Source organism: Pieris rapae, chromosome 6, assembly GCF_905147795.1.
Source record: "Pieris rapae chromosome 6, ilPieRapa1.1, whole genome shotgun sequence".
NCBI lineage: Eukaryota > Metazoa > Arthropoda > Insecta > Lepidoptera > Pieridae > Pieris > Pieris rapae.
In genome coordinates this window covers 5,126,529-5,150,273 of record NC_059514.1, presented here as the reverse complement: position 1 = coordinate 5,150,273, position 23,745 = coordinate 5,126,529, and the positions used below count along the sequence as shown (strand labels likewise).

The window sequence follows — 23,745 nt, the reverse complement described above, 5'->3', positions numbered from 1 at the left end:
GAAGAAAAAAAAGAGTTTGTTTCTTACGTCAAGTACGAATATACCTCAGTATACTACATTTCCCATACCTACCAATCTGAGCATTTCGATTTGTGGATTCAAATAAGGAATTATTAACACAAAATTTTCGTCCCTCCCATGTCCATTTTGGGATTTTTCGTACTTGCTGATTGGTGTTGGGATAATTACTATCTAAGTAGAATTTTTAGCATACCATATATGGTTTGGTTGACGATTTAGCGCTTGCCATATATAGCTTATACGCCTTTTTCCTTATGCAAAAATAGGTATTTTAAATTTACGATGTCTTTGTTAGGGTATTTTCGATGTAAAGCAATGAAAACTTTGTCCCACGGATTTAAAACCACTCATTTTATTACAATCTAATCTATATATAATAATATATTAATTTCATCTTTCATCGAACAACTTGATAAAAAACTATAAAATAACTTATATAATATAATAACCATTCATGATCAGTCACTACAGCTCTAGATTCACCATGTATTATTTACTTTGTTTCCAGGTGTCGAAGTTGAAGCGATCGGGCGTTAGCGCTCGTTAATAATGTTAACAAGCGTGCGGGGACGCCTCACAGAGCGTGCCACTCTCGCACTCATCGGCTAGCCATCATGTTCACAAGGTAACTGTCAAATGTCACGTGTCAAATAATACCAATAAGGTTTTAATACTCAATTTTTTATGTAAATATATAGCAAGTAATAAAATTAAATTGTAATATAAATATATATATATATATCATGTGTGTATGTGACTGAACTCCTCCTAAACGACTGGACCGATTTAGACGAAATTTTTTGTGTGTGTTCAAGGGGATCTGGGAATGGTTTAGATTCACAATTTTGTCCGCTGGACAATGTTTTTTTAATTAATTTTCAATTAAAAAAATTAGTTGTTGTTGATTTTGGAATGTTTTACGATATGATAGACGGCGCTACCATCGCAGTGTCAAATTTTAAATAATATTCGAATTTTAATTTTAGTCTGTCCCGAAATTTAAAATAGTTTTGTTATCATTGTGTTATATCGTGTGTGACCATGTGCTGGATCGTTAGATATTGTCATAACATTTTAATAATAATTTTCATCAAATGGCTTATTAATAATTGAAATTTTGAAATTAAAGACGTGTAGACAGGACAACGTCTGTCGGATCCGCTATATATATATACTAGAAAAATAAATAAATAAATTATTCATAAGTAGCAAATAGTATGTAATCATGTTTTTACTTATGTTTGTGTTGTCTGTGCTGTCTTTAAACTAGCAATCGAATTCCAACTATTTTTTTTAAATTCTACTGATCAATCTCCTTCGTGCCTTCTCCATCTACACGACACTGGCGAAGTACCTTGTGCCCAGTTGGCACAAATTAAAGCCAAAAAAAAAAAATACTCAATTTTCATCAAACTTATGATACTCAAATTTATTGAGAATCTAAAATGAAACCTCTACCTGTTTAGGCTTGTCATTGAAACTTATTAGTTGATTATAAAAATATATTAATTTGCTAATACAATTCGTTTTCTAGCTTCAAAACACCTGATGTCTTTTGTTTTTATTAATAAAAAATTTCACTTGGCTATCAAATAGTTCGTTAGAAATCTTTAATCTGTTGTGAAACCAGTTTTTTTTTCAAAAAAATTCTGTTTAAGATATAAAAATGAGTAAAATTGGGTACTAAGGTTTTAACCATGATTAACAAATATATTTGTAGGTGGAGGTTTATCGGGTCATCTCGTTAAATATAAATATACCCGTATCCCAGTGTATACGAAACAATTATTTACGGGACACAGCATATAGCAAAGACTCGAAATTTTAATGTTTCCTTATTAACAGTTATTATGTATGCAAGTGCTTGCAGGAATCTGAATGATATGCCCAATCCCAGAATATTATTGCAATGACGTTAAATCCGGTAAAATCAGCCATTAAAAATTCAAAGCTAAATTAAAACAATGGTACAGTTACGGAGTCGTGACAAGTTTTCATGTAGTACGAGTTTGATACGTCGAATGTGATTTTCGTGACAAACAGAACACGGTTTTGAACCGTTAAGAAGTCCCGAAATTTTACAATTAGCATACGACACATCAAGGATATATTTTTTAGAATACGATAATTGTAAAGCTAAAACGGTGACGTAAATTGCATTTCTAGTGCGTTGCTATGATAGCGTTGCTATGAAACATCGAATATGGTGAAAAGTAAGCAATACATTTGTTCCGTGTTCAATTCATCTTATAAGCTTACGCACTGACGCGAATCTTTTAAGCCAGTAATATTACAGATAATTTTAAAGAAACCACATACGTTTACTCATTGTATTGAGGGTTCTAGTTTTTTATTCACAACTATATAGTAAATAATCTTTCTAATACCCAAGTATGACTGACATTATATACCTCATAACATATTATAGTTACAAAGTCCAGGAGTACGAAGGCTGTTGCTTTGCAAGATTAAGGAAAACTTAATATAAATTTATATCATGTCAAAATTAGGAATATATGCAAAGTAACATTTGCTAAAGCCGCTTTACCGCCAGTGGTTTGTGTGAATTTCATGAGCGAACTTCCATAACCCGTATGTATATAAATTTCAATTTTCACTATATTTTCACCAAGACTTTATGTACATAGTTCCATTACAGTGCTAAATACGCTAATTATGACGTTTCCGAAACCATGTGACGTATGAAGTGTTAAATATATATCGATGTGGTGTAACTCTTATATTTGTTTTTCGAATTTATATTATTGAAATAAAGTGTTAGGTACATCATTTTAGGAGTAAATTAAATTAACGAAACATAATTTTCGTCAGATATAAGTTGTTTTCTTAATTTTGGGTGAACAAACACATACTTTGTTGAATGTCATTGAATAATTGTGATGTGATACCGCTGGGTAAAGTTGAGAATTAAAATCGATTGATTTATATGCAAGTTCGACTTGCCGATTATCTACAACCGACAACTCTATATCTTAATATATTATAAACTAAATAGATATAATACATTTACGCGTAAATATGATTTTAATTCACCATTGGTTGATGCAGACAGAATATTCGGTTAAGAACAGCATTTTTTCTTCGAGACGAATACGTAACATCACTTACTATGGGTATTTTTAAGCGATGATTTCTTTTTGATTTTTTGTCCTTTTTGTTAACGTTGGATAAGTTTAAAATAAACACTGTTCCTAGTTGTTTCCAGTCAGTCTTTTTTATATTCCTTAAGTATTCTTCTCTGAATTATCATTCGGCAAATATATTTTGTCAACGTCTTAAATATGATGGGCACAAATGCCTGACCAACCTCTGCGTTCCTCACATAACTCATTGTCTCTACTTTTTTTGTTCAAATCGCTCAAAATAACGTAATGCGCGTAAGACCATTATGCTGCTAAGGTCGAATATCCACTTTAAGCTATAAGTTGTGCTGTAAAGGTTCCAAGAACAGATTTTATATTTTCGTGGATATAAATGAATTCTGCTCTGCAACAATACTTAAATATATATGAAAGTTATGGATTATATATATATATATAATTTTCCAACCGTTCATTGGTCAAAATATAACACAATACAAAGATTAATATTAAATTTTCTGTCTGTGTTCTTATCATAAAGAAAAGTATGGTAGTAACTTTATATTCCAAAATTCATATTTTTAGCAAACGAAAAAAATGTAAGTCATAACATATAAGCTAATATAAAGAAGCAATATAATAGTAAATACTTATGTTGGAGATTTATAAGTAAAAAAAAATATTATTAAAATAAATCAACTTGACATAAAATATATCTTTTAGTGGTGAGCAATCCCTATCTCGTTTAATGCTAGCTATTTATATTAGGCCAAGAATGACTTGCTTTTACAGTGAGTTGGTTAAAAAGTAAAAGGCAGAGCTATTTTACCATAGAATTCCGAAATTATGCTCAACGACCTTTTTAGATAACTGATGCTGTTCGTAGACACATTGACAATTGGTTTTTTATATAAAGGACGACGTCTATTAACGTTAAACTATTTTGAAAATAGAATGATTTTGTACCAGTATAATTTAAATAAGCGGCCATAGACCCTTGGCTGATAAGCATAAATAAAAAAAATGCTAGGAGGTAAAGAAAAGAGAATTGCGTTTAAATTCATCAGACTAAATTTTATTCGTTTACTCAGTGGGAAGAATACATATTAGGAGTTCAAATGTAGAAAACAAAAGGCAGTCAGGATTTACTGAAAGAGACTCTGCCAGTCCAGTTTATTTCTTGCAATATAAAATTATTTATATACATATAGCAAAATTTAAACTATTACAAATAGCGTGCAATATATAGATCAATAAAAGCAGATTTGATTCTAAAAATAATTTTCTCAGAAGACAATTAAGTTGAATTTATTACTAGATAAGTTAAGCCTTCGGCGATAATATTAATTATTCATTTCATTGTATATTCCTAACGTAACAATATCGTTTACTGTCCACCTTTATTTATCGTTCTAACCTTGTGACACAGAATAAGGCACTCACTGCTGTCTAATAGGGTTACCAGCTAAAAATTATCGACTTAAAAATAAAACAAACGATATTCCGATATTTCAATATCGATCAAACAAAATTTTGGCCCAAATACGTTGTTAACTGATAAAAAGTGTAAGATAGAAAGGGCCTATGAAATTTTACTAGATATTTAATAATAATAATGGCTTTTATTCTAGCATTATTATTAAAGTACATTACGGTGGTGAGAGAAAGAGTGAAGGCGTACTCCAAATCCTTTCACTCGTCTCTCTCTTCGCTTAGTTTCCAATCCATCCAAATTATCTCTTTCAATTCAACGAAATATGGTGAATTAAAAATTCGAATTAGTATTAGATAATTTTGAGGGGATGTTTTAGGAGTATCAGTAGTAATCTGTGCGGAACGAGGAGCCGTTATTTATATAACTATTATTTGACATTTGTATGATTCCCAAAATACTTTAAATTTTTACACACTTAGTATAAAGTTTTGTGTCAAAGTAGAACTTGTGTTGACATTACAAAAAAATAATTTAGTACTGTATCCAAATTCCACGACAGTTCTATTTCCGCACAGCCCCAGAAGGGATATTTTTTTAAATACTTAAAACTTTTTTTTGCTTACGTTTTTATTTTTGCCTAGCCCTACACTCTGTTTAAATCTAATTATCATTAAATTTATCGATAATAAGCCCTTGTATCAATTTATAGATCTGACTTATCGTTTTTTCTGAAACGCGTGAACATTCAAGACAATCCTTGTTGACACATTACAATTTATCCTTTCAATAATCACAACAGAATGCATTAACACATGTCAACAAGTAACACATACATATATTAATAAAGCAGGTAACGTCTCCATGTGTGAAAACATTTGGATGAAATACTTAAAACTATATTTCTTACTCAAAACAGACATGCCTAAGAATAATAATTTGAAATTTGACGCAGCAGGTTTTAGTTTTATCTTGCACATCATTAAAGAAAATTTCAACAGACATTTTTTTAATTTGTAAACAAAATACATAAAAAATTTTTTCACGTTATTGTAGTTGTTAGAGCCAATGTCGGGCGAGTTTACTTATATTACTTAATTACATTACATGGTAAGCTTGCTGATATAGGTACAGCTCTTAATCCATTAAAATCCAAACTAAAAGATAATGATTTTATAAAACTTAATATATCGAATTTCAGTAATGCGAATTAAAAAAAACCTCAAACATTTAATGTAACATTTGAGATACAATAGTAATAACATTTTACTTACGACCTTTCGCAATCAGGCTTTTACCTTCGACACGCTTTATAGAGTATCATCTTACACCGATGTATATCATTGTATCTCCCCTTCAATAACTGTAACATTAAATAAAGCGAGATATAGTTGATTTAATGTGTATACGGATATTGGTGCGCGAATTTATTGCTGGCCCTCGTGGGAATAGCGCCTTACTAGCTCGCAGGCGCCTTTTTACATGGACTTATGAAAGTACATTTGCTCTATAATCTATTGTCGAGTCTTTAGAGTTATTTATGTATAACTGTTTGTTTTATAATATAGATCTGAGAGGTCATAAAATTGATCAATTAAAAATTGACAATATTTGTGATTTTTATTATAAATATTATAAATTAGTGGTCCAGTAGGCCTTTGCAAATGATCTTGAATGGCAATAGATCCTTTGTTTATTTATCAAGAACAAGGGGCAATTTGAGACTCATCTTATTTGGGCAAATGCATTGTTGGCATAATAATTGGTACGCTCTGTTCTAGAAGATCTGAACGTCTGACTCCCGTACACATTTGGTGTATTGAATTTTGACATATAGAAATCATAGCTCGCGATAAGTTACGCGCCTGAATCCTAGTTTTAGAATCGAATTGATTCCGAAATATTGCGATGTATAGTAAGGCTATTCCTACAGTCTAATAAGGCATCAGAACGACAATCTATAAAAAATATTTTATTTTATTTTTATAGAATTTCATACCTCTAATTAAATATATATACCCGGCAAATTATTATTAATTTATAGATATATGTATTCCTAGAAGAATTATAGCAGGATACAATCCTTAGACGCTATTATCATTTAACTTTCAACTGTAATTGCAGTAATAAATCAGAATTAATATTGACCTTTATTTATATTCCTGTCAAAGAAAAAACTCGTTATTTTGCGGTTAAAATTAATGCTTAGAAAAGTGGCTTGATGCCAATGTCAATCATATCTGAAAGTGACTTTTGTGTGTCTATTAATTGTCACAGTTTAACAATTTCAAGTTGAGTTTTAAATTGACTTTGAAGACGTTTCGTTTGTTTTGGCTTGTCTTGTCACATTGAGAAAAGTTTTCGATTTGCCGCGTGAAAAAAAATAGTAACCAACTTATATAATTTATAGTTTTATTATTTTATAATTGATCATAGAAATACTTAAGTAATAACTAACCTAATTAACATAATATTTGTTATTACGTACATAAAACCGTAAAATATGGTATTATTAAATTCGTAACTCTGGACGTATTTGTATTACGTAGAAATATGCCTCGGGAACTTTTAAGCTATTCCTTATAGAGAACAGTGAGGATATATTTGTGTTTCGTTCACGGTAACAATACTAACAATAAACTTGTTTAAAAAATTTTGCACAAGAAAGTGTAAGTGTTACGGTGAAATATAAATATCGTTAAGAAATAATTTATTTGAATAGGCTTTTGAGAGAGTGCCTACACTCTCCCAAAAGCCTATTCAAACTATAGACTAGAGTTTTAAGCAACGGTCTGAACTCTCTGAAAGTCAAAGACGTAAGATAGCTTTGTTGGCTTCATATGACATGTAGCATTGGCACTATAATAATATGTTATACATCGATGAAGCAGGATCTAAGAGCTTAGAGCGCTCTTTGAACCACACACAAGGATACCCTCAGATTTATACTTAACACTAAGAGTCAATTTGAATTTTCTCTTAAAGTTCGAGTATCTACACAATTGCTAACTTTTGTTTTAACATGTAGCATTGGTACTACTAATAATATGCAATGTATTTAATGGCAGACATCGATGAAGCAGGATCTCAGATTAAAAAATAAAACTGAAGATGTAAAAAATCCAAGTCATTTAAGCTTCCCATTGTTGTCTTTGTTATTAGTTTATAGTTTTTGTATCAAGTATAATTTGTTAATCTCTTAGTCACTACAGTTTTGTTTTCAGTTCCGTCACAAACAAATATTACTCAAAATTATTCGAGGTACCGAATATAATCGTTTCATTTCTACCTTTTCAGTAGTCATTAGAATCATCAAACATACATCGAAATTTATTTACCATTAGACAGTTTTGTTTTCACATTTTGATAATTAACATGTAACCCATGTAAGGTATTCTTTCACTGTCTACTTTTGTGTAAACGTAGTCGAAACGCCAAACTCTCGCTAGACGGGAGAAAAAAATCGCACCCAAAAACCACTTTACGTTTATATTTGAGTAACTGTAGAGTTCATTTCATATATGTTTTATGTATGAGATAATATTTTCAAAATGAAGTAGTGGAATGTATAAAAAATAAATTGTGGCTATACTAATTCATCTTGGTGTTCGTTTTTATACATTCCATTTATATAAAATTAAGCAAACATTTAGCGATATAATGCATCTAAACGCTTCCTGATCATCAATTGAAGGTCACTATGACTAATTGAACTTAACAAAAAGCTCGTTCAATGATTCACTGATTGTTATCACAAATATTGAATTGTTGGCATTATGCTTATCTACATATTAAATTGAATATAATTGGAATTTTAAATGATTTATAAACAAAAATATTTGTATTCTTTAACAATAACTACTATGTATATCTCAATAAAAGGTGGAGGATTTTAAGGAATGCTGTATTTTTATTGCTTAAGCAAAATCAAAATCTTTTGAAATTACTTAGATGCACTTTTAGATATAGGTGCTTGTTCCAGTTACCGCACTGTCCATCTCCAGTGTCTATAACAGCAATGAGAGCAAAAACTGCCGCTAATAAAATTCAATTACACCGATCGCCCTCGGAGCGCATAAATAAAACAATAAACAAAGGATTTATATTATAATGAGCGTGAAAAACAATTATAAACCGATCGGCAGTATATAACGATGCTCTTAAACAACGATCAGACACAATGTTCATTAGCTGACAGTTAATTTTAATCCCCGATTAAATAGACTGACAGGAATAATGACCCGCGGGGATTATATCTTGTTGTTGACAGATTTGTAGCGTCTGAATCAAATACTTGTTACTTCGTTGCTGTGAGATTTTATTTTAATTCTCACTAAAGCCTCCGTAAAGACGGCAGACATGTTTGCTTCAGTGACGTCCTTAGCAAAATGTCTTATAATATATGTAATAATCAAAAGATCGTCTAAGAAAAACACTTTTTTAACGGATTTTTTGTTTCTGCAAAAACCCTACATCTTTTAGTCGATACCAACTCCGGGGAAATAAATACAGATAACACAACATTTTCTGCAGCTGTAATACTTTTTTGACATTTAACACCTTTGTCTTCAGTCACCGTGACCACGCACGCTGTAAAGCACGCGAAACGTCGGTTTAAATTTAAAATTATGTACAAATAATTATAAGTTTAAATATAATAATACATATCTATAATCCGTTAAAAAAGTGTTTTTCTTTAAATGTGTAAAAGTTATGTAAATAAAAGACAATACTAGATCGTCTAAGAGTTTTTGGATAATTAAAGTATTAATTTGGCTGATCTTTGGTACTCGTACAAAAAATCCAGTAGACTATGAAATCGAAAGATGTTGTTTTCTTTGCCTTGTTTTTTTAAAAAGCTGTTTTATGCTGGAAAAAAGTAAGAATGCCTAACCTTCTAGATTGACTACATATTAGATTAAACGGACTTATTGCATATTGCATACTAACATCTCTTGTACTTTCGAAGTTTACAAACGAAGGTAAAAACTACTTTACCTTATTAATATTTAACTGTATAAAGATTAGGCTTAAAATAAGTTAAGGTCACATAGGCTTACAGGTCAAGTAAAAAAATGAAGGTTAATGGACCACTAATAACCTGCATCATTAGAACACTACCACAGTAACCATAGATTATAAAATGCGAGGTCCAACCATTATTTTTCGTGAAGTAAAAGTTTAAAATCCGTCAGTACGCAAAAACTCTGTATACATAACCTCTAATAAAACAGTCTAAATAATAAAAACTTAATTTCTTTAAAATTTCTCAGTCTGAGAATTAGAACTAGGAATCAACAAAACATCATTGTTACTCATGAAGGTTTTCAACGAATTTTGCTCAAAGAAGGATATTCCAGTCTAAACAAATGTCGACATTATAATAAAACTGGACTATGTTTTGTTATTATATTACGATATTTATTCCATGTGAAAATAGTAATTATTTAAAAAACTTTAATCGATGTATTCCGTACGAATATGGACGTATATGCATGACGAAATAAATTATTTCAATTAAACAACGGAAAGTAATAGTGGAAAATGTGAATTGATATAATTCACGTTCACATCCCTTGATTACCGGGAGCTTAAAGTACATTTCGTTAATAGAAATCAAGTGCCAGAACTAAATATTTATATACTTATGTAGATATATAAGATATATAACTGACAAAACAAAGCGGTGAAGTGTAAGGTCGCCGCACTTGCACTTACAATGGCCCTCGTTAGTAGGCTGTTTGCGTGCACTAATTATTGCAACACGACCAATGTCAAACACCTTTGCTGATAATTTTCTTTTCATATCATAAATATGTTCACCTATTTCGACATTAAAAACTTCGTTTAGACGTAATTAAGTTACAAACGATCATATATTTTTTTAACGAAACATTTCCAATTACACTAAACACAATGATTTAGACGGGTTATTTATGGACAATTTCTTTTATACTTTTATCCAATAAACATGTATAAATGTTTTAATACTTATATTGAATATGTTTCCGTGCTTTTGAAAGCCGATAAGTAAATGGGTATTGCGTACCCTTTGCTTAGAACTCCCTTTCAAAATTTCTCTCACCCTTTTAAAATTTACATAAATTCTATCTAAAAATAGCATCTCCTTGATTTTCGCTTGGATTTCTAGCATGTTAGTCTAGCTAGTTTTAGTTCTTAGATGTTTAAGATGTATGAAACATTGTTGGTTATTAGAAAATCACGAATATTCAAGACTTATATTTACGTGTTTTGCGTGTGATATGAAGAAAATTATCTGCCGCAGGGTGCACTTATCGCACTCAAGCAATTGTAGGCTATCATAATCAAGCTTTTAATGAAAAGATACAGCCTTAGCGACTTTAGGGCAAGGCCGTAAATGCAACCTTTTTTCAATGTACTAGGTTTGTACTTATTATGTTTGATTTCATGCTCCCCCAGGAATTCAATAAACTTATTACAAAAATGTATATCGTTTAAAAGTGGGTCCTTATCCATATAAGTTAAGGTTCATTTTCAGATTCTTGCAACGTAATAAATAATTTCAGTACCCTTTATTATAAAGCCATGATTCCTAAGATTTTGTCTATTTCCCTTCTTAATACATACATTTTCTATAATCAATCCCATTATTTACAGTTTTAATAAGTGGCAATTTATTTCTCTGTATCACTTGTATATCTTTCGTAATCGATCTGATATCTTCCTATAGTATTAAAGTTTATAGATCGTTCAATAGATAGAGGAATGGACCATACGAAGTAATGTGGGTCCGTGTTAGGTTCAAAGATAGCATGTTGCGGTTTATATGCACTGTCTTATAAACGGTCTAAATTACAAGCAAGCGCGGGAATTAAAAAAAATGTTATACTTTTTGAATAAAGTAAGACTATATTAATAGCAAAATTATCCTATTCGCGGACATACCTCTTGAACACACATTTAAATGCGAAAAATAAAATCATGTAATTGCAAATTGGTCGGGTCGTTTAGAGTGATAATAATTAGTAACACACGCACAGAAGATTCATATACATATAAAGATTAGAAGAACTGATGAAAATTTTGCCATAATTGCAGTCACATAATTCTCTCTACTATAGTGACACGAATTTATAATATTTATTATTTTAATAAATGTAGTGTTTAAATCCGCACTTGTCACTTGGACCCTAGACAGCGATATTGGAAAATTGTCTAAATTATTGAGTACTCATGTTGGCGTACAGCGTGGGAAAACAGGTGGAGTTTTCACGTAAAATAACAGCTTGTCTCTACCAAACACTACCGTACAGTCGGTATGATAAATCGATAATCATTGGTCATTCTAAGATACTGTCGACAACAAAACATCGATGAATACCGTAGACCAAATTGTCTAGTATAGAGTAATTATTAGAGGTTATTCCATTGTATTAAATTCGTTTAAAAGTTCAGAGGATATTCTGTAATAATTTTACGAAAACATGGACTAACTAAATATGAAGTCACCATTATCATAAAATTGTTCAGTGGATTATTACTGAGAAATAATTGTAATGATAAACATACATACATCTTTTGACTTGATCTTGTAGATTCATCTCAAATAAATTTTCTATTTTTAAACAACTGATTCAACCAATTATAAAAAAATAAAAAATATAAATACAAGTTCATATCCTTTTTAATATGATAACAATAAAATGATTTTTCTTACATTTAAAAATGATGTCATTCTTACAAAGTCATGTTAATTGTATCTGCACGTAATAAAAATATTGTAATGGCCTTAACGATAATCTATTTCAATTATACGAAGGTTTATCGAATTTAGGAAATAAAATGTGCGTAATTGGATATGTTAACGATAATCAGGAAGTGCAGCGTTTTATTATCATAGTCATGATTTTATTTTAGATAAATTACGATAATAAGATGTTTTTCATCATCGGACGTCGAGGCCTATCCTTTAAAAGGTGACGCACATGCAAAACTTCGTCTTGTGGAGGTAGGTTCTTCCTTCGACCTAAAGGAAGGATCCTTGAATACTACTACTGACAGGCCCGATTGCCTTGTGGCTAAGCTTCAGAAATTTACTTCAGTAGGTACAACATAACTTGAATTTTGTGGATACAGATGGATTAATAATGCGATAATAGGTTATTTCGACATGGAATCCACTATCTACTGTTTTAAGGTGTACTATTGTACTGTTGTATATGTGACATAGGTAATTATTTAAGTTATATATCACTATTCATTCTGTATATTATCCTAGTGTTATTTTGATATGTTTGGTCTTAATTGCCGTATCGAAAACATTAAGAAAAGTATGTTCTATATAACTTAAGAAAACAATGTAAATTTTATTGTAAATATGGTTGTCCGTCTATCATAAATGAACAACCATGGTTTAGTTTTTATAAAAATAAATTTCATACCAAGTCAGAGGAATTATACCGATCGATTAATAAGTTCAGAATTAATACGTGTTGCTTTTTAGCTACAAATAACTTCTGATTTTGTTCAGTTTGAGAGGACATACACCTAGAGTAGGTATATGAATACAATAAACACATTATGTTCGACTAAATTGCCAATATTTTCACACGTCGCAAACACAAAGGAATCGTAAAAATATAATCTGGTAGATATCCATTAAAATCAATTTAAATAGTGTATAAATTTCCCATAAATGGTTAAACCTGTTAATATAATTATTCGCATAGCGAATCGTCGAACTTTTTCGTCGAACTGACAAATTGTACCACATTAAAATTTAGTACTCCGTACTAATATATAAATTTGCATATCGGGTGTCGTGATGTATAATGTGTTGTAAATATTAATAGTAATTTATTATTGTTTAAATACAAATAAACGGCATTTCAAATATTAAGTTAGAAAATATTCAAATGTGTTGAAAGTGATTTATAATTTTTTATCTATTTGACATAACCTCAATGTACGTATATCATAATTAAAACTTTTTTCTTTTGAAGTAATTAGAACACATTATCTTCTGAGGTACCTACAATAATACAAGTACCACTAGATAAAATAAATTAACAATGAAAGATAGTTAAAAAAATCCTGCATTCTATTTTAACACCTAATCTTTATTGGTATGAATCCTGTATTATACATACCTAAGGCATAGCGCAAGCACATTCTACCGCAATTCTTTTGCTTAAATAACTACTTGTGGCCATTACAATAGGTAAAAATATATAAAACTGGTGTAGTTATCGTTATTCATAGGTGTTATAGAGGTTATTTATACAAATCGACACAATAGAAAGATAAATGTAACACTCTGTAATAAAATACAAATATGAACGAAATGAAAGATAAAACTTTGTGGAACCAGCTGCCCACTGAAGTATTTCCGAACCAATTCGACTTAGGGTCCTTCAAGAAAAGAGCGTACCAATTCTTAAAAGGCCGGCAACGCACTCGCGAGCCCTCTGGCATTGAGAGTGTCCATGGGCGGCGGTATCACTTAACATCAGGTGAGCCTCCTGCCCGTCTGACCCCTGTTCTATAAAAAGAATCTTAATTTATATCCTTTCAGATTCGACCAAGGCAAATCAACAAAAGGCGCGAGCAAGCTTCGGCGCGACCTCATCAACGCAGAGATCGCCAACCTTCGGGACCTTCTGCCTCTACCACCTTCCACTAGGCAGAGGCTATCACAACTACAACTGATGGCACTAGTTTGCGTGTACGTCAGGAAATCTAATTACTTCCAACAAGGTTTGTTTATAAAATACACTAATGTTATATATATAATTTTATGTGATACTATTTTAGGATAAAATATTTTTCTAACTAAATTAGTAATTTAATATCTTAGTAGTTATTTATAAACTACAATTCATTAGATTGTTGATGTAATTTTTGCTGACAATGAATATATTGAATTTACAGAATTCGGGAGATGATTAATTCTTAAGATCATCGTACATATCTCTGCATCTGCTTTATGTTTTAAGAGTTATAGATGTCGCCTGTATGTGCCAGCCCGGATAATTGTTGTTGTTAACAGTAATCCTATAACTATAATTGACAAACAACGGAAACAGTCAATGGTGGAGTATAATTAGAAGTGGAAAAATTCTAAATTTCACTGGAAATCATCCACAGTCCGTTTCATAGGGCATTTTCTTTTGCGAACTGTGGAACTGTGGAATCGACTACCGTTGGGGGGTCTTCACTGAGAGATACGACCTTCAACTATTCAAGATTTGAGCGTACTCCTCCCATAAAGGCCAGCAACCACCAAAAATGGGTGTCTATAGAAAATAGAAAAAAAGTTAAAGTTGAGCTAAAGCTGAAACTTTTATAGTGGCTTATAATCTTAAGCAAAAGGTCGTTCATTATAAAATCTAATAAACCCAACAGATCAACATAGCAATAGAGCAGAGGTTATGTCAGCATTAGCTTATCTTAAGGATATCTGTGTAAAGTATTTCTTGAAATAATCTTGTCTATTATAAACTCATAAATAACTCTTCGACGTCATCGGGTTGTATGTAATTACATGCAGAATGCACGTTTAATTTATAAACCAATACAGGTATTTACCTATTTATAATAGGTTACAAATACTTACTCGATTTATTTTTACATATCCCTTGTTTCAATTATATTTCAAACTCCTCAAATGAACTGTCAAAAAATACTTTTCCTACTAATAGTTCCTGAGAATTAAACAAATCAGGATCTTCAGATTTATGATTTAAGTAAAATATTACCTTTTAAGGAAAATGCAACGCCTTCTGCGTAAATGAGAATAAGAAATAAGATTACGTCATTTAAACCGAATAAAATTGGTTAGTATGTAATGTATTAAGTTTATTTCAATAATTAATGAAAAAAGAAACATAATATAGGTTATATAAGGAAGAAGGACAGGTCTAAATTTATATTGTATTATTTATACATATTGACAGAATAACATAGTATGTTAACTAAATGTGGTGCTGACAGCGTTCCGGTGCGTTAGAGATTAATGCCGTCATGGTTGATTATCTTCAAATGTGCCTTCTTGAATGATTCACACAGATTTAATAATCATAATTTATTACATTATACATAGTTGAAGTATGAAATTTCATCCTCCTATAAGTTTGATTGAATTTGTAATTAGAAAAACTGATTGAAAATCTAAAATATGGGAAAAATAGAATTAGGTGAATTTACATTTACGAAATTATAGACACAAGTCAAACGATTCGGCAACAATATACATAATAAAATTGATTTTTAAAGAATGATCTGATAACTTATCATGAGGCTACAATTTTTTTTTTAACAATTTAAAAATTAAAGTTTTAAAGCGGAATGTATCATTTTTTTTATAATTACTTATTACATATAAACAAAGCTGTGATTATATCGGATTATTGATAATACTAAACATTTTTTTTAAATCGGGGTACACGTTTAGGAAGTTCATCTGATGGTAAGTAAAACCGCCGCGCCGCCCATGGACACTCGATGCCAGCGGGCGATTGCGTTGCCGATCTTAGCATCTACTAAGCTATTGTTATGAATATAAAAAACAAAATCAAATTTTAATAAACTATTTAAGTACCTATTCTGTTTTGTTTTTTAACAACTTTGTAAAGTAGATTAAGTATCAACATATAGGAAAGAGCGTTCATCCTTAACACAGGTTCTCGAACTTAAAAGGGGTGTACTAAATGTAGATTTAAGACTATTTACTTAATAAAGACATTTTTAATTTTTTTTTGATTGATAAACGATCAATCACCAATATTCCCACGAAACAAACGGCCTTATCAATAAAAATTCACACGAATTAACCTACAAATATTATTTATACACACGCCTTTCTAACGCATATTTCCTTCAAGCTCAATTTAGCGATTTTCGCAAGGTCGATTATATGAAAAAAATATCGAAAACCCAACCTTGAAACGTAATTGATAATCGTTTTACGTAACCAAAACGATTCTCACGATTCCGAAAACAGTTATTCGATTTAAACAGTGGTCGAGTTTGATAGGAAAATTGGGGAAAATTAGCGAGTTGAGGGCTACTAGTTGATGGTTATTGGGACTAATGGTGCCCGGGGGGAGCTACGCCCCCTTTGCACGCCGGCGGCCTCTGGGGGTTCACATCATTTTGCGGTATGTAAGATATGTCGTTCAAAACCAAACGTATGGGATACAGCCTTAAAGAAAACATACACGCATTTCCGCATTTTTGCCTTTTTATTTTTTATAGCAAACGGGCAGGTGATACCCGCCTATGGGGGTGATGTCCACCTATGGACACTCTCAATACCAGATAACTACGTTGCTATGACATGAGTGCGTTGTCGGCCTTTAAATGCCTTTAAATGATAATTATAGCTTTGCCTAAATTGATACAAATAATATTATTGTTCACCCAAAGTTATGTAGTTACTACATGTTCTTATCAGTTTATATTTACTCTACAAATTCTATTAGATATGATAGAAATTGAATAAATATGTAGTATCTTTATTATATATTGGTAAATCTTCAATACATCGAAGACAATTAATTATCTTTCGGAGAGTATACAAAGCTGACCCATCAACCTTTTAAAAAATTCCATACAAATAGCTAGTTATTGGCATAGTACACGATGGTAAGCCTGAAGCCTCGATAAACGGTAGGCGAGCGTGGGAACAGATATCGCATTTATGATTCAACTTCTCCGTGTTTACTTAAATCAATCAGAGGTTAACCAAAGATAAACACAGTTTTTTTTTACATAATTTTTTTTTTTTTTTTTTTATAGAACAGGGGGCAAACGGGCAGGAGGCTCACCTGATGTTAAGTGATACCGCCGCCCATGGACACCCTCAATGCCAGAGGGCTCGCGAGTGCGTTGCCGGCCTTTTAAGAATTGGTACGCTCTTTTCTTGAAGGACCCTAAGTCGAATTGGTTCGGAAATACTTCAGTTGGCAGCTGGTTCCACAGAGTGGTGGTGCGCGGCAAAAACTGCCTGGAAAAACGCGCAGTTGTGGAACGGCGGACGTCGAGGTGATACGGGTGGAATTTCGTATTCTGCCTCGACGTCCGATGATGAAACTCAGCTGCAGGTATTAATCCGAACAACTCCTCTGAACACTCTCCATGGTAAATGCGGTAGAAGATGCAGAGAGACCCCACATCTCTACGCAACGCCAAAGGATCAAGCCGCTTGGAGAGATTTTGGTCGTCAACGATTCGAACCGCTCTTCGTTGAATACGGTCAAGTGGAAGAAGCTGGTACTGGGGAGCACCCGCCCAAAGGTGGGAACAGTACTCCATGTGGGGCTGAATTTGCGCTTTATATAGTTGCAAGCGGTGGCCCGGAGTGAAGTACCGTCTCGCCCTGCTGAGCACACCGAGCTTTTTGGAGGCTAATTTTGCCTTTCCCTCCAAGTGACCGCGAAACTGAACGTCGTTCGATATGTCAACGCCAAGTATTCCAATGCTGGCTGTGGCTTTAAGGAGAGTGTTTTCGAAAAGAGGAGTAGCGACAAAGGGTGTTTTTTTAGCGGAAATTAACACTCTTCTCATATTATGCTGAGATGTAGTCAGAAATAGAAGAAATTCTCATCGTTCAATATGAAATCTTTGATAATCAAGGTAACGAATCGGAAGTAGCGAGAAACTACTGGTTTATATTAAAATATAATTATGAAGGCTGTGTCCTTAAATTGATACATACGACTGTAGTTCTTTATCAATGTTTTTTATTTTTGAATCTAAAGAATCTTATACTAAAGGTTTGATAGAAACGTTAACATAAATCTAAACTACAAGAAGTTTTACCATTTTTATATTATCAACCAATCTGAGCGATTGGTTTAAAGTTGAGTTAAAATACTCACAACTAGATTCGAACTTGAGTCATATATTTAAACAGCGCTTTGATGAGAGGCAAACAACAATTACTTGGCTCCAATATCGTTCTAAATGCTGAAATTGCGCAAAACCGGCTTCGAATTATCGTTCACGCACCTGAATATTTTCTCAACAATTTTTGCATACCTCCCTGGGAACTATCCTTTCAGTCTAATTGCTGTACCGGATCCATAATATGCATTTTGTATTGCTTCTTTCACTGCATCAATAATTGGTGTGGCTTTGATGTTTTTCGGTTCGCGTGTCTTTGTTGTATCTGTTGCTTTGTGATTTATGCCGAAATACTTTTGAACAGAGAGTTCGAATATTCATTGAACGTTCGTACATGCATCTAGATCTACGTTACATTGAGTATGATCAGATCTATAGATCTGTTATTTGTTTAATCTATGATAATTACGCTGGCTATATAATTTTTTTTAATGCAACGCATAATAAACATACTACCGAGTGTACTCCAGGAACTGGGCTTCTCAGTAGCTATGGGATATGTGCGACGACGACGGCGAAGGTTATTGCGATACCAAAGGCATGAACTAGTCTGTTGAACGTTCGTACATGCATCTAGATAGATAAATGTTTCTCCACATTGTCGTATTGGCATGGGCTGTAAAGATAATGTGTGTATGTTTGAAATAAAAAAATAAATATTAAACATCAGTTTACTTATAAACAAGCTAAGTAGAAGTATTTTCTTTTCTAAATACAACTGTTCAACGTAACAAACGTACCACCGATGAACATGGAATATGCTGTGTTGGTGTATTTATTTATGGGATATAAAACATATATCTATGTGCGGATCTTGTAATTTAAATGCTAGTAGACAAGATTAATCGCTTACATTCACACAACTAATTTCTACATTTAGCTATCAAGTACTTAACACTAAAATAAAATTCGTATCTGGGTAACATATTTACGTTTTAAAGTAATCTGTATTTAGCATAGCGTATTGATCAAGTCTCGCAACGATAGGACTTAAGTGATCGTCCTTGATTAATTACATGAGCAAGTGGATTTAGTATGTGTACGAGAAGTGTCTTTTTAATTCCAAATTCAAATAAGTAATTTTTAATACTTACTTTTACTTAGGTAAACATGATTTGTCCTTTATTAATTTTCTACTACTTTCTCCCTTTATATTTTAAGATTAAGATTTTATATAGTAACTTCGATTATTTTCAATGTTGAATTGACAGTCTTTTATTAAAAAATAAAAAAAATAAAAATGTTTTTTTAATAATTCATATTGATAATGTTCATAATGATCTTATTATCATCATGGTATCACTTAAATTCGAACCTGATGGCATCCCAACTCATCGGCAAAGAAGACAGAGGGTGATGGCCGAGAGAAAAAGCCGGCGTAAAAAACTCTCGGTACTCTTTTTTAAAAAAGCAAATCATCAAACAATTGTACAATATTTAAAACAAATATAGCAAATTAATTAGAAGTAGCCTGCCCAGCACTAGTCCCAGGCCCTTTTATCAACTAGATAATCACTAACTTTATAGTAAGCCTTTATACAGCTTTTCTTTAATACATTTCTTAAATTTAATAAAAGGCAGAGATAAAAAATTCATATAACTATGTATTAAGGAAACATTCTTGGCTTCTTAAGTATTACATTCTTGTTCATAAGATTGAAGGTGACCTTTAATTTTTGAAAGAGGTTTTTCACATTCACTGAAGAAAAAATTACCACCGATAACAGAGCACTCACAATTCAATACAAAACAGTTCTTTCATTAATTACAATCTATCTTATGTCAATCATTGAAAAAATACAAACAAGCGAAGTATCGTAATTTATCTTATTACAAATTACAACCTGATATTACAGCAATACAGTTATTAAATATAATTGCAAAGTGGCCAACAAGCGTTGCTAATGTTCACACCTTATATGAGGAATGCAAGGAAAAATAAGTATAAATATTAACCAATTCTCAATGAACGCGTGGAGAATATACTAAATTTATTTTATATGATACGATGTAAACTGGTGAAACTGAATTCATTTAACATGCAATTCTCAATCCTGATCGTGTGTTTGAATCTCGGACGCACAAATAAATGATTCAATGTGCGCAATTGTCCATAAGAAATAAAAAAACATACCTATTATAATGTTTTTTAAGTAATACGCAGATATCTAAATATTTTGAACTGTAAAATAAAAACAAAAGCCTCTTATTTCAGGCAATTATCATGAAAACTTTAGTAAATTTTTTTGTGTCAAGGTTGAAAACTTTCCAAATAATGAATGTCCTATCAAAGTTTGTGTTTTTGTGTCATAGGGTGTTTGTGTTTGCTTTGTTTTTCATATAAATTATAAGTCTGGTTTTTCTTGCAAATGTGTTATTCTTTAGTCACGTCATGTCAGTCTTAAGCGTATTTAGAGTAGTAGTAAGCCCTCCTTTTTAGAGACTCTAACCTAGGAACTTAGTTCTGATTACATAGAATAAATTAATAAAGGTTTTGTACACAATCCTTTTTAGAAGAAGCATTAAAATCTTCATACTAAACAGATTCGCATCGAAACCAATAAACATATTTAAATAAGCACGCTTACAAAGTTAATCCAATTAGTGCATGTGGCGTTGTGTCACATTTGCATAAATTTGAATTTTAAAACGAGTAGAAAATTACTTAGTTACCTGCGACAGGTGTAGGTGCATCTAAGTACATGCAACTGTGTAAATTATGGATTACATGTCTAGATTTATTTAAGGTAGGTCCGGGTTCTGCATAGGTTAGATTGGAGCACGGATAGCCATGAGAATACTTTGACAATATTATTGAGTTAAATAGACGAACAGTATTAAGAACATTTATCGGAGTAAAAGAAGAGTTGTTCACTTACAAACAGGTACAGGAAGAGACATTAAATGTTTTGTGAATATTGATTAAATAGTACCAATAAAGTTACAATAACGTTTCTAAGATAACACATCATTCTGAGTTTCAATCTTTGCTCAATTAATGTATGTATAATCAATTGTTAGTGTATAATATGGGGATTATTAGTATCGTAAAAAAGATCATTAAAGCAATAAAATCTGATCATAATCACTATCAATACAAAATATTTACAACTTAACAAATACATTTATACAACATTGAATTTAATTACGTTAATACATAAAAATTCAATATTCACGTTCATAAGTTATATTAGGGAAACATTATTTACCACTATAACATTTCTATATATTAGATATACTACATTAATTAAGCAATGTCAAAATAACATAAAAAATAATTATAATATTTCATTTTACTATTTAATAAAACTTATTGAACGGTTGCAAATGCGAAGATATTACATTACATACATAAGTCTCTCGCTAACCACTACTGCTGAAAAGCACTAGTTACGCCGAGTTAAGAAACAGATTATCAATGGTTTTTCATATTATAAAATAACCACAAATTTCTTTAAAAATACTACATACCAAAATCTGCTTGGTAGTAGACGGTTATTATATGTACTTTTATAACGCATAAGCTTCAACCCGTTATTGGGTCAAATATACTTAGTGGGTCAAGGTTACACACGTCTTAGCTGTACATTACCTACATTACAATTTATTTTGATAATATAACGAGTCTTGAAATCAACTTTGCAACCTTGAATTTGTGATTCTCTCCGCTTAACTTTTAAACGGTAATAGTAAAAATGCTACGAGTTAAAAGTGAGACGGATCTGGGTGATCTCATCGTTTTTAATATTATTTAATGTATATAAATAGCCGATCGCGTATTCTGATATATTTGAAAAGTAATTATATATAAAGGATGTAAAATGTAATAACTTTGGGGCCTGTTTCACAATGTATGGATAAAGTACCAAATAGCTATGCAACACATAAATTATTCGAAAGATAAAAGTTCCGAATAAGATACTTCGTATTTCATGACGTATAAATACTGTTTATCCTACCAATAAGTAATAAATAGCTTGTTTGAAAATTATCCGGACATTGTGAAACAGGCCCTAAATAAACAAAATCTTACATATAAATATTCATATCATTGAAAGAGTCCATGGGCGGCGGCGGTGTCACTTAAAATCAGGTGAGCCTCCTGCCGTTTATCCTCTGTTCTACAAAAAAAAATAACTTCGTTAGGTATTTTTATTACTTTCGTCAGGCACGTACTAAATTTGTGCGGCTCCCTTACTATTATTTAGACGTCTCATTTACCACACTTAAGCAATACCATACTTAGCCTTACTCTTCATAGATTATAATTAATCACATTCGTTTCTATGATAATCGATCAGTAGTCCTGCTTAAGCAACTCCGTTGCCGAAACTTAATTAAATAAATTGGCCCCACACAAGCAATTCTAACAACAATTAACTCCCGCGGTAAGGTCGGAAATAATTATTTTCATATCGATTGTAATAATCGATTACGATACGGGATTACGATTGAACAATGACCGATTCCAATCGATGAAAGATGTACTGACATTGTGTTATAAGTATTTGACATGTTTTGAGATAAACACGTCGAATTGTATTCTAGATTTTCGATTTATTCTTAAATCTAAGGCGATTCATTATCTTGATATAGATGTTTTGGTTTTTCTGTGTAAAAATGCCTGTTGCTCTTCTAATTATTTAATTATCTTATGTTAGTTTTGCAATGCAAATATTAAAATGTGTGTGAACTTATGTACACGAGTTAGAAGTTATACTTCTTTGGCGTAACAAGAAAAAATCTTTTCATCATTTTTATTCTACGTTTATAGAAAAAACGATACTAACAATAGAAAAAAAGGTTTTTAATATCAAGCAATTTCAATTATCATTGAAAGTTTTATCATAACGTATTATCTATTTAAATAAAGTTTATTTAAATATCACAAAAAACCAAAATGTTGACTATAGCTCACTTCAGGGTGTCGGGTTTTTGTGACGGTGTGTGCACGTATTGTTTTCACATATTCAAACATAAAATATAAGGTTAAATGAAATTATATAATATACCTAATAAGTACGATAGTTCTTCACCAATATTTATAAGTCGAGACGGACTCTATAGAAATTGTAAACATATGCCTCTCATCTGTCATTTCACGGACACTAGCAATATATACTACAGATTATAATATACGTAATCCGATACCTTGTTATCGAGCTATTAAAGATAAACCCTTTTAAAAGGTGATAATCACAGCGTAATTTCGGTCATCCGTCATTATACAAGGTTAAATCACTCAATACATCTATTACTTCGACATGACCTTACATACTATACAATTGTTTTATCAAAGAGATT

At 31.5% G+C, this 23,745-nt stretch overlaps 1 protein-coding gene across 1 annotated transcript in view; it reads left to right on the top strand.

Moving 5' to 3' along the window:
- The window catches only part of LOC110992460 (neuronal PAS domain-containing protein 4B), a 93,193-nt gene that overhangs the window by 9,099 nt on the left and 60,349 nt on the right, over positions 1 to 23,745 (top strand). Inside the window, exons 2-3 of the mRNA XM_022258289.2 lie at positions 530 to 646; positions 14,111 to 14,292. Coding sequence (XP_022113981.2) covers positions 636 to 646; positions 14,111 to 14,292 — 193 coding nt within the window. The 5' untranslated portion in view covers positions 530 to 635. The remainder of the gene's footprint in view (positions 1 to 529; positions 647 to 14,110; positions 14,293 to 23,745) is intronic.